Source organism: Amblyomma maculatum, chromosome 2 (genome assembly GCF_055883805.1).
Source record: "Amblyomma maculatum isolate TAMU_Amacu chromosome 2, ASM5588380v1, whole genome shotgun sequence".
Classification (NCBI taxonomy): Eukaryota; Metazoa; Arthropoda; class Arachnida; order Ixodida; family Ixodidae; genus Amblyomma; species Amblyomma maculatum.
Window position 1 is genome coordinate 220,092,038 of NC_139345.1, and position 13,357 is coordinate 220,105,394.

The 13,357-nt window shown below is 47.1% G+C and overlaps 1 protein-coding gene across 8 annotated transcripts in view; it reads left to right on the top strand.

Moving 5' to 3' along the window:
* The window catches only part of LOC146201321 (uncharacterized), a 464,239-nt gene that overhangs the window by 211,319 nt on the left and 239,563 nt on the right, over positions 1 to 13,357 (top strand). For all 8 annotated transcript variants that reach the window (XR_014705310.1, XR_014705311.1, XM_084595762.1 and 5 more), the window contains one exon: positions 8,970 to 9,043. Coding sequence is in view for 6 of the 8 variants with exons in the window: in XM_084595762.1 (XP_084451888.1) it covers positions 8,970 to 9,043 (74 nt within the window). In the remaining 2 variants the exon portion in view is untranslated. The remainder of the gene's footprint in view (positions 1 to 8,969; positions 9,044 to 13,357) is intronic.

Sequence of the window (13,357 nt, forward strand, 5' to 3'; positions counted from 1 at the left end):
GTTTTATAATGGTTGCCACCTGACTAACAAGAAAAAGAAATACAGCGTTTTAATGCACAGCCGTTCGCGAGCCTCATGACCAGCTCAACCACTCGGCTCGCGAACGGCGGTGCATCACAACAAACGGCCAATTTTTTTTTTTTCTTAGTCAGGCGGCAGTCGCGATAAAACATTCTAAATATTACGGTCTAGCGCACACAGCCACCTGTGATATCTGCGCTACCTGGCCCCTTCGCACGTAAAGAAAACAAACGACAAAATAGATCGCCACCAGGCTTCGTCGCACATAAAGTAAACACGCTGAACAAATGCTCATTCCGGCTATCACTGGTGGGTTACAGGCTTGGTGCAAACTCCAGTAGATACTTTTCATCATGCACATTTCCTTTAGATGCATACATACCTGTAATGAAGTGGTTTTCGCACAGTTGAGAATATGTAGTCGTTTGCTAAGGTCGGCCATTCACATCTTGACGCTTGGTGGTCTTAATTCAAGCTTCACGTCGTTGTTGGTCGCGGCTCGCCGAAGGAAACCTGAAAAACCGCGTATTGCATCCCGGCACGCTTAGAGAGTGGCAACCATACGCGGCAGATGTGGTTAGCATCGCTTTGCCAAGCCTGTGACGGTCACCATGCCGCCTGGTGCCGCCAGCCCCCGTGCACTGGCGGCGCCGAGAAACGCCGTCGACGCCGTCCAATGTGTTTCCATCAGTTGCTGCTACGACTTCGCGCATGCGCAGAAATCTCGCACAAAAGGCAGATTCCACAGGCTGTTCACTGACAGACACACGCACAAGGTAGTCTGTGGAGGCATCTTCAAGCTGCGAACGCATTCTTGAAACAGCTGCATGTTACGTTCGGAGGGCATCATAATTAGTCGAGCCTGCTTATAACGAACCTGAGTATCACGCGGAATTCGTTCGTTGTATCCAGAAGTTTGTGATATGAGGGCCGCTCACAAAAAAAAATTGAGATCAATAAAAAAAATATTCAAAAATAAAGTCTGTGATCGTTGTCTGCCTCTTAAGGGGGGACGCGACCTTTGGAAACCGAAAAATCGTGGAACAGTCGATTTTTGGAAGATTATATATTCCGGTAGTATATCTTATAAACTACCTTTCTGTAATTATCAATGCCAACTCTCCGTAAAAATACTCAAAATACAGTAGAATCTCGGTGATACGAACTCTGCTGATACGAAATTCGCTGTGATACGAATTCATAAAATTCCCCGGCCGAATTGCATTGCGTTCAGTGGGCAAAAAATCGGACGTTCCGAACACTTTTTCTTTTCGCTACGGGTGATACGAACTTCGGTATCACAACTGGTCGAGGTCTCCACACACACGCACAACGAGAAAAGCGTGCGCAGCGGCGCAGCACTGATAGCACGGATCACGCACACGCGTGCGAAAGAAGAACAAAAAAAATACAGCGGGAAAAAACTGGCTTGGCAACCCGTGGCAGCAGCGAAGTTGGCGAAGGAAGGCGGCGATATCTTGCCCCCCTCCCGCTCTCTCTCTTCTCGCATTTTGTTTTTTTTTAGTTGTGCGCACGGCCTTGCGGCCCTCTCCACATTTCTCTGCCGCCCCGCAGGCCACGCTCTTCCGCTTTCCGGAGTCTCCGCTGCAGCGGCAACACGTTGCTACACATTGCTTCGTTTTCTCGTTTGTTGAGGCTAACAACGCGTTGATAGCGCGTCGTTTTGTGATCATCTCGGGAACGCGAAAAGGTACATCATACTGCAATGTCACGGAAGAGAAAGGCGCTGACCTTTAAAGACAAATTGGAAATTTTAAATAAGGTGGACAAAGAGCCCAAGAAAAGGCGCACTGACATGGCCAAGGAGCTAGGCCTGCCGCTGTCAACGTTGTCAACGATCGTTGGTCAGCGTGACCAAATTATGCAGAATGTGCAGCACTTCGCGATGAATTCTAAAGAAGCCAAAACTGCCCACCATGTGAAGTTGGAAGAGGTTCTTCTAACGTGGTTCAGAGAGGTCACGGCGGCCGGCGTCAACATCGACAGAAAAGTGCTTCGTGAGAAGGCAGCGGACATCACACTCACACTTGGAATTGATGACTTTCAGTCCTCCGGTGGATGGATTCGCCGGTTCAAGGTGCATCATAATCTTTCCTACAAGACCGTTTGTGGCGAAGGAAAAAAAGTCGACTCCTCCGCCGTGGAAGACTGGATGACAACCACACTGCCGTCTTACATAGCAGGATATGAGGCATGTGATATTTTTAATGTAGATGAAGCAGGGCTGTTTTACAATTTCCAGCCCGAAAAAAGTTTGTGCTTTAAAGGCGATGCCTGCCGGGGCGGACAAAAGAGCAAACAACGTATCACAGTTTTGTTTTTTTTCAACGCCGACGGATCGGAAAAGATGCCGCTGACAGTCATTGGCAAATATCAAAAGCCCCGATGCTTTAAGGCAGCCGGTCGATTGCCCTGCGTCTACAAGGCGAACAAAAAAGCATGGATGACGTCTTCTTTGTTTATGGAATTCGTCACGTACCTCGACCGCAAGATGTCTTGCCACAAGAGAAAAATAGTTTTGCTGCTGGACCAGTGCACCGCCCATCCAAAACAAATGACACTACAGAGTGTTAAGGTGGTGTTCCTGCCCCCGAACGCAACAAGTCATTTGCAACCACTGGATGCTGGGATTATAAGGAATGTTAAGCACCATTTCAAAGCTTTGTTGGTGCGCCGCCTGCTCGCGAAGATTGAAAGGAAGGACGCGAATCTCCAGATCACTCTTCTGGACGCTGTGCATTTTCTTGCAATTGCCTGGGATCGCGCCGTTCCTACGACCATCGCCAATTGTTTTTCGCGAAGTCTGGGGTTTTCAAATCCGCTGTGGCTACTGCCTCGCAAGTGCCAGACCCGATTCCCATCCATGTCTGGAATCAACTTGACGTCGACTGTTGCGTCGACGATTTCGTCACCGCGGACGACGACCTCGCCACCTGTGGTCTCCGCACGGTTGAAGATATTGCGGAGGAAGTGTCATCACAGCCTGGCATTCCATGCAGTGACGAAGAGGACGACGACCAAAGTGTTGATGACCCACCGCCGACGGCAGCAGAAACGATGCACGCCATCGATGTTCTGCGGCGCGCCATGACCTCAGAGTCTGTGCGGGAGAAGACAGCGGCCCAATTTTTCAGTTTTCAAAACTCTCTGTTATCAGATCTCGCGGAAAAGAAGGTGCAGAAGGATATACGCGATTTCTTTCAACGAAAATAAATATTTCGTACCTCTTGGAAGACTTGAAAACGGATTTTGCTCGTTTTTTGGTGATACGAAATTTCGGGTGATGCGAAAATTTTCGTCTCCCTTTGAATTTCGTATCACCAAGATTCTACTGTACTCATCTTGGTGGAGGTGACTAAAGATCCCCATGTGCACACATAAATTCATTTCAGCAGCCGAAAGCTGGATTTGCGCAGTGACCGCCACCTACCTGGGATCACAACGTCAACAACGGCCACTATGACCTCTGAGGCAGCTCCTACCACTGCAACAACATCGGCGCAGCCACTCATCCTCACAAAAATCCGCCACCCTCCCATCTTCAATGGCGAAGACAAGACAGATGTTGACGACTGGCTGTATGAATACGAGCGATGCAGCAGGAACAATCACTGGGATGCGACCATCATGCTGGCCAATCTGATTTTCTATTTGGCGGGAACCGCTCTCACCTGGTTCCAAAATCACGAGCACGAGCTGGTGACCTGGGAAATTTGCAAGCAAAAGCTTCACGACTTGTTCGGGAAGCCCATTGGACGGGTCCTAGCAGCCAAAACCGAACTTTCGTCTCGCGCCCAATCCACCACGGAGTCCTACCTTGCCTACATTCCAGACATGCTCGCGTTGTGTCGCAAGGCGAACAGCTCCATGCTGGAAAGTAGGGCACATCCTCAAGGGCATCGCAGATGACACGTTCAACATCCTCTTCTGCGTGGATTGCTCTACCGTCGAGTCGGTGCTTCAAGTTTGCCGAAGATTCGAGCAGGCTAAACAACAACGCCTGGTACATCGCTTTGAGTGCCTTCTGAACACGGCAGCTACATCATCCTGCGATTATATCGCTCCTCTGCAACAGCCTTCTCAGTCCACTACCATGACTCAATATCGTCAGGCGAGAACTCGAGGCCTTAGCTCCTGCACCACTCCCATCTCTACTGCCCGACACCGTGGCCATGATACAGGCTGTTGTCCGCCAGGAACTTGCCAACGTCGGTCTTTCCTCCAACACCGTACAGCCCTCGTCACCATCGCATTCTGTTCCTGTAGTGGCTGCTGCAACCACTAGCCAAGCTCCCCCACGTCGCTACGTTAGTCCCAATTCTGCAGAGTGGCACACCTCAGATGACAGGCCAATTTGTTTTATTTGCTGTCGAGCCGGCCTCACTTCACGTTATTGCCGCAGTCATACCTTCCCCACCCCTTGTTCTGATTACAACGCTGACCGTCAGTACTACTACGGACCTCGACGCTTCCCTGCCCAACCCGAACAGCTCCGCCCCGCATATGATGGACCTGGACACTTCTCTCCTCACCCAGATGAACCTCACACCGAAGCCGTCTCAAGTGTCGGTCACTCCAGCCGATCTTCATCTCCACGGTCTCATCGATCCCATTCACCGGTGCCTCATCGCAACTCCTCCCCATCATACGCCGGCACCTACTAGGGAAACTAGCGAGCGCAGCACCAGGGAGGGACGCTGCATTACTGACCCGGACTGTCAACTCTGAACTGACCGTCGCACCCGGCCGTAACCTCATTGACATTTTTGTGGACGGAGTCTCAGTTTCTGCCCTTATTGACACTGGCGCCCACATTTCCGTCCTCAGTTCCTCGCTCCGTCAACGCCTCAACAAAGTCCTTACACCCGCTTCCTCATCTACCGTTCGTGTTGCTGATGGCAACACAGCTACTGTGATTGGTATGTGTACTACGAGAATTACCATTGCCGACCGCCATATCCCTGTGCTATTTACAGTCCTCACCAGTTGCCCTCACGACGATATACAGTCGAACCCGGATATATCGAACTCGAAGGGGATCGCGAAATAGTTCGATATATCGATAATTCGATATACAGAAATTGGCTTGTGACGGCACTTACGATGCGAAAAAACGATACCGTATTTGTCGCGTAATCAACCCACTCGCATAATGAACCCACCCTCCACTTTTGCACCAAGATTTTGAAAAAAAAAAAAATGCGTTAAGGCCAGCTCGTTCACATGCAAGCGATTCAACGATCTCAGCGACAAGCGGTAGCGACAGAGCGAAAAATTTCAAACTTGTTGGAACTGCGTCCCTCTTGCTGCTGGAGCCACCGCGGCAGCTCAAAAAAGGTTTCTGTGTCGCCGCGGCAGAAATCACCAGCGTTTTCGCTTGCATGTCACACTCCGTTTCGGTCGTCTCATCCACAGCTCATTTCTTGGCAGCGTGCCAAGATGCTGTGCAGCGATAACGTCGCGGTGTTTATCTTTTGATAGCTCCTGCGGCGGCGGGGAGCGAACTTGGCAGAGTGGCCGTGGTGACTTGATTGCACAAGCCTGGTTCGATTTATCACGCCGCGCTTGGGGCGGGCGTCATGATCGCAGCAGCTGACCGCGTGCTTTCGTTGATTCATACATGCAAGAATAAATGACTCCCGCAATCATTATCCTTGCATGTATGAATCAACGAAAGCTCACGGTTAGCTGCTGCGATCATGATGCCCGCTCCAAGCGCGGCGTGATAAATCGAACCAGGCTTGTGCAATCAAGCCTTCACGGGCACTCTGCCAAGTTCGCTCCCCGTCACCGTCACCACAGGAGCTATCAAAAGATAAACGCGCCCTGACGTTATCGCTGCGCAGCATTTTGGCACGCTGCCAAGAAATGAGCTGTGGATGAGAGGACCGAAACGGAGTGACGTGTGCCATCGACATGCAAGCGAAAATGCTCGCGATTTCTGATTTCTGCCGCGGCGACACAGAAACCTTGTTTTGCGCTGCCACGGTGGCTCGAGCGGCGAGAGGGACGCAGTTCCAAGTTTGAAAATTTTTGCTCTGTCGCTGCCGCATCATCGCTGAGATCGCTCAATCGCTTGCATGTAAGCGAGCTGGCCTTAACGCTTTTTTTTTTTTTTTTCAAATTCTCGGGTGCAAAAGTGGAGAGTGGGTATATTTTGTGAGTGGGTTGATTACGCGACAAATATGGTATCGTTTTTTCGCATCGTAAGTACCGTCACAAGCCGATTTCTGTATATTGAATTATCGATATATCGAACTATTTCGCGATCCCTTTTGAGTTTAATATATCCGGGTTCGACTGCATTACTTTTCTGTTTGTAACTTTCGCATACAATTCCTCTCGTCATGACACAATGGGCTACTCCCCTTCCGTTTGACAGCGTACTGCCTCCCACCGCTAACGCCAGTTGCTACGTTCGTGACGCCATCTCCCGAGCTGACGCCGCCCTTGTTATTGCTCGCCGCCGACTGGTCTCCTACCAAAATTCTCAAAAACGGCGCCATGATTCTCGCCACCGGGATGTCCACTACTCTGGGCTCTCTCGTCTTGCTCTGGACTCCCGCTCGTAAAGTTGGGCTGTGTGAAAAGCTCTTACCACGCTACGCAGCACCCTGCAGTGTTTTACGGCCAGTCACTCCTGTGATATACGAGGTCGCCCCTGTACATCCGCCGCGACACTCCTCTATGCCACGCACCGAGATTGTTCATGTCGCCAAAATGGAGCTGTACTACACCTGCAGTAGTTCGTCCTAGTGCGCACCGAGGCTGTGCTTTTCGTGGGGGGGTAATGTGACATATATGCCCTGCATCGCTGGAAGTTGAAGAAGACAACGATCAGCAACAGTGACACAGAAGAAGACAAAGTGGTAGCAACTTTTGGTGTTAGAAAAAGGTTGAAGCTGCTGTGCTTCTGTGCTGTGTGTGCTGTGTCATCCTGGACTAACCTGTGTGGACTAGCCTTGCCAGTATCAATATAACAACCGTGGAGCATCAAGCAAGCGCCGAAAATTCCCAAACTTCGCGCACGCGCCATTCCTCTCCCGCCGAACTGAGCGCCGCCATCTTGGTCTTGTTTTGTTTGTGAATTCTTGCGCTTCTGCCACCCTCGGTGACGGCAGCATGGTCGAGGCGTGGCTTGCTTCCGATTGGGAGCCTCGAAGCGGCTTTCGAGTTTCCTGCGCTCGAATTCAAGGCTGCGATTGGGCAAAGCGCTCGCTCCGTGAAAACGCGGCGGATCGAGCGACTGCTATTGACTGCTGCGCCTGCTGACGCATCAGTCTCCGCTGGCTACCTCCCCGCGTCGTCTGCTCCGGCTCTTTGCTGTCATTGTTGGCTGTCTTTGTACTTCGTGAATCGTGCGTTATGTTCCTCTGAACGGTTTCGAGCAACTTGTTAAACGTTGTGTGGTCGCTCACGATGCCTCGAGATGCGACACGCATTCAGTGCAGGCTTAGTTAGCTTTTTTTTTTCGTTCCGGCGCTTTATTTGCCGTGTCGCCGCTCCTCCATGCCTCCGTCGATGCCGCGAAAGATAACCCGGGAAGTTGCTTGCCGTGTTTGGGGCGCTCTTCATTCCTCCGGCGAGATGCCTCGAGAGATAAACAGGGAAACCGCTTGCTGCGTCTGTGCTACCCCTCATGCCTCGGGCGAAATGCCGCGGAGGAATCGAGAATGCTGATTGTCGCGGCTTGCAGAGCACAGGATCGACGAATCTCAGCATGTGGAAGTGGTCCACGGCACCAAGGCGTTCGCCGCTGTAGCCGATCGGCTAGTCTCACAGATGTTCTTTGTAGCCGAGACAGAGCGCCATAGACCCAATGTATATTTTGACGGTCGCACCGGACTTGTTCGTGATAAGCGAGCGTTCGTCTTAAGTGGGGCCGTTATAAGTGGGCTCGACTGTATACCAAGTGGAACTCGTTGCCTGAAGAGGGGCATGAGCCTGGAAGTATCGTTGCTAATATTGTGTAATTTAGTTCCTGACAGGTGATGGAACAACACAAGGAAACGAAGAAGGGTACACACAAGCACTGACGGTCAACTGTATCTTTAGTTCAAAAAACAGGGATTATAGCGAAGGAAAAAAGAGGGTGGTTGTATATTAATAGCAGTGATGCTCAGTCACCGATAGTCAGAAGATAGTCACGTCAGTGAGTAACATCTGCTTATGAAGTTGCAATGAAATGGGGAGAGAGGGTGTAGAGGGCTATCGAGAAAACGACGCATAAACACTAATGGAAGGTAAAGTTAAAAAACACAAAAGAGGTAAAAACTGTAAAACTGAAAGATGCGGAAAAATATAGAGGGCCTTGATGCAAAAACCATTAAAAACCAAATGGCAAATGAAATTCAAAATGCCCAAAAGAGGCTAAAATCTTTAAAAACTTAGTTACTCTTTTGGGCACCTTCGATCACATTTGCAATTTGGTTTTTAATGATTTTCGCATCAAGGCCCTCTACATCTGGCATTTTTCAGCTTTATAGTTTTTACCTATTGTAACTATTGCACAATAGGTTCCATCTTACCTGTACTGAGCTATGGGGCTGAAATGTGGTGGCTAACAAAGAGGGTTCTACTTAAGTTGAGGAAGTGCAGCAGGGGACGGCAGAAAGTTAGGTGGGCAGATGAGGTTAAGAAGTTCGCAGGGGTCAAGTGGATGCAGCTAGCACAGAACCGGGTTAATTGGAGAAATATGGGAGAGGCCTTCGCCCTGCAGTGGGTATAATCAGGCTGATGATGATGATGATGATGATTGTTATTCTAATTGCCTCAGCATTATAGTATACCAAGCCCAGATTCTGTGTGCCTATGGAGGCATGACCTTTCAAACAGTTACCTGGAATCGAATAGGTGGGCAAATATCGGTGATTGCATCTGACTGGCGGAGGAGAGTGACAGATGCCCTGAGCTGGTGCTATTTGCAGTGGGCGCCAGGTGTCCGAGCTGCAGGCCAAGCTGACACAAGCCAACGAGCAACAGCTGCGCAGCCAAGAGCAAGGTGGGTGGTTCTAGCCTGGGGGGGTTTCCATCATAGAGTTTCTTACTCTTACCTAGAGGGAAAGCCGTGTCGCCATCTATGGGAGTTTACATGGAGTTTCTTGACGACCGGTCCAGCCCCCAGGGGTGCCCAAAGCATCATGGGCCGGATACCTACCGAGTGCAGAACTACAACTTTTGACCAAAACTAATGCAAATATAAATGTTGTTCTACCATAAACAATGTCCTAACATTGTGACTATAAATTGGAATAAGAGAGAGAAACAGCCCCCCCCCCCCCCCTCATGTCAGTGTGAAATTTATCCAATATAAGCGATGGCTCTTTCTTCTATTGGCTTAGCTTTGAGCAGCAAAAATACCAATATTTTGCCCTTAATAGGCACACTTTGAAAGGAAAAAACGTTTTGAAAATATTTATGGCCGCACAATTACTTAAGGAAGTTTTTAGTGGCATTTCGGGAAACAGAAACCTTTTATTGGCGACGTCTGCTTTTGCGCCTTCACTACTATGGCTTTTGCAGTCTATGTCCTCACCTTGAGAGGATGATGACAATGAAAAAGAAACATGATAGTAACACCACTTCATGCATTCGAGAAAAACCAACTGCCCCGCTCCAAGTAGCACAATGACCCATGATTCTTCGCGCACCCATGGTGGCTGAAGTGCAGCGCCCTCTGCTTTCCCTCTAGTTAAGAGTGTAAGCAACTCTATGGTTTCCATACCAGCGTTTGTGCCAGTCTGTGGCCATGCCTGTCAGTTAGTATTAATGCAACAAAGTTATCTGTGCAAGCGAAAATGACCGCCCTCTGCCAGTGGCCTGGCAGGTGACAGATGACACGGTCAATTACTAGTTGGTTACCAAGGTGTGTGACATCAGAAAACTCTGCCTCCTTCAAAAAGTGGCATTCTAAAACCACCTGCCAACAGCCACCTGCCACAATCAGTGGAGTCAATTAACTCAAGTTATTTAACTTGCTGCTTCACTGAGTTTATTTATTTGTTTAACAATACCGCCACTCTCAGCCGAGACCATAGCAGGCTGGAAAAAACAGACATATTGTGTACTTGCTTACATAAGAACTTTTGAAAATATTAAAGCAGTCGAAAAAGTCCAAACAACGAAATACTATACAGTTCTTCGTAATAAAAAGCAGAACCAGAATAAAAAAACGACAGCACAGTCACATTTCAGAAAAATAAAAGAACTGTAACGGAGTATTTGCCTTTAACAATGCCTTCAGGTATTCTTTCTTTCCTCGGACTATAAGCAAATGGCATGAACTGAACTAATCACTAAAGAAAATGCAAATTCATTGTCGCAGTTCGTATCCCAGCAGTAATTAGTCGCAAGAGTACACGAGCACTTCTTGTAGAGATCACTAACTCATGTATGTATTTATTTCCGGTCCTCGTTCACACGACACTGACAATGCCTAGGAATAATGTTGTGTACTCCGATTTTTGTTCCGTAGTATTGATAGTTATTATAACAATACTAATAATTGGCTCAGGCACAATATCTGTCACACTTGTTCTGTGGACGCCTGAACCGTGGGGTAAGGAAGGGAGGAAGGTGGGAGTGAAAGTGGAGAGAGAGATAGGGGTGCCTTAGTGGAGGGCTTCAGAGTAGCCCTCCACTACTGGTCCTCTTTCTCTCTTTCTTTCTGCTTTCACTCCCACCTTCTTCCCTTCTCTTATGGCTCGGTTCAGGTGGCCACATAACAAGTGTGACAGATACTGTGCCTTTCGTTTCCTATGAGCCAATTATTATTATTATTTTTATTATTATTAATATTGTTAATATTGTTAGAACAATCAGTGCTATGGAACAATAACCAAAGTACATACTGTTAATGCTATATATTGTCAGTGTCGTGTGAATGAGGACCAGAAATGAATACATACAAGAGTTAGTGATACCTTGTGACTAATTATTGCTGGGGTACAAACTGCGACAATGAATTTGTGCTTTTTAGCGATGAGTTTAATTTATACCATTCTCTTATTGAAAGAATAAAGAATGTATACCTGAAGGCATTGTTAACGAAAGAACACACTATTACCGTATGCTCATGCTGGTGCCGTGGTATTCTAGACTGTGAATATGATATGTACTCGGTAATGTCAGTTTTGCACTGACTGTGCAGAGTATTAAAAAAGTTTTAGTTGAGCTTGTTTTGCTCGAGCAGATAGTGGGTTTAGACCTTAGCGAGCTAAAAGAAGTGAGGGTTAGTCAGTATGCGGGCATTATGCTGTGAATAAGCCGTGACACTGAGTTAGCGCTGAGTTAATGCTAGCAAAGCCTTTGTTTTTAGCAGTAACGTTATTGAAATCACTACTTTCTGGCATTAGACTGTTTGTCTAGTTATCCGGCATTTTCATCAACAGCATCATTTTTTTTCTCCCATAACAAACCCATCATTTTGGATTATTATGAAAGTAATAATTCCGAATTCAAGAGAAGGAAAGCGTAGCAGGGGGCGGCAGAATATTAGGTGGGTGGATGAGGTTAGGAAGTTTGCAGGGGTCAGGTGGTTTTATTCCAGAGTTAGACATTTTTGAGCAATATAAAGTTAGAGCACAAAAGAACTACACACAGACAGACTAATGACACATCACTAGTGCTCACTGCCGGAAGGTGACACCTTATATATGGCGAAAAGAGCAAGAAAAATTCGAGGACACCTTGGCAACTAAAGTGATGAAAGGCGAAAGCTTCAGTGCTGCATTCTGCTACGCATCTGTTGTGCACGTAGCGATGATGAATGCTGCTGCGAGTAAAGCGAGCAACTACACTTTCATTCTGCGAGGGCATTTATTCAGTACATTCTGCTTGGCAGCGACGAGATCATGCTCCGCAGATCTTCGCAGTTGATCTACGTTTACTGTTGTGTGGTTGATTTTACTGGGTGTGCGGCATTAATTAGTAACTAATATATCACGCAACTGTCACTAATATTTAATTAATCAGTGAGTAGTAACGAATTAGTAATTAGCAATCTATAATTAGTTTTTAATTAGTAATTAGTAGTTAATTATTTATTAGTCATTCATTGAAAATTTGTTATTGATTGACATATGGCCATATAAGGCACGCATTCGCTTATACTGTCGTGGTGCTCTGTGATTGGTCGAGACCTCCATGACGTCATCCAGTCTCGACCAACCAGAGCCAACCAGACAAACCATGACACTTTTGCTGAAGACAATGATGAGGCAGTAAAGGCTTTCGCCTTAAAAGTATGGAAAAGTAACATTACAAAAATTGATAAAATGAACCGACAAAGCGGTGTGCACGCGCAGGAAAGAAGCAATCAAAATTTAATTTTTTTCTATAAATTTTTTCATCTCAACAGTTAGCTGATTCCAGATAGTGAAATTCAGCGTCAAAAAGAGTTACAGACCGGATGCTGATGCACGGACGGTGAGTACATGTGACGGACGGTGAGTGCATCAGCACCTTGTCCGTAACTCTTTCTGACAATGAATTTCACTATCTGATGAAAAGATGAAAAATTTAAAGAAAAATTTAAATTTTGATTGCTTCTTGCCTGCATGTGCGCACCGCTTTGTCGGTTCAGTTATCAATTTTTGTTATGTTACTTTTCCATACTTTTTTCTTGCTCAATTTTCACCGTATATAAGGTGTCACCTTCCGGCAATAAATCAGTTGGTGGTGAGTGCTAGTGCTGTGTCGTTAGTGTCTGTGTGTGGTTGTTTTTTTGCGCTCTAACTTTATAATGCTCAGTATGTACCAACTTGCCCAGGAAGAAGTTATACTAAGACCTTTTTTTTGCCCGTGTTATAATCACACTGTTGTGCAGACTTCTTTTTTTCTTATATATTAGTGATGTATTGTTGCTGCATTGTTGTTCATGGGCTGTAACATAATTGAAATGTGTTTTTGTCATTTTCATTTCATTTCATTTTTATTTCCTTAAAGACCCCTTTTGAGGAGCATTACATAAGGGGTGGATACAAGTTTTGGATGAGATGGTACGAAGTCATGTGTTATGATGATAAATAGCTGTAGGCTTTTTGTGCGAAGATTATTGGACAGGTTGTGGTTACAATCTCTTCGGGAAGGCTATTCCAGTCCACAGCAGCGCGTGAAAAAAATGAGTTTGCGAAGGTGACGATTCGTGCACGTGGACGGCTGATCTGAAGATGGTGGAGAGTGCGGTGAGATATGCGTGCCGGTGGGACCATATAGGGTGCAGTTTGTAGATGGCTGTAAAAAAACTTGTGAAATAGTGAAAGACTGGCTCTGCAGCGGCGTATCTCGAGTGGCTGTAAATCTGAAAGGGATTTCA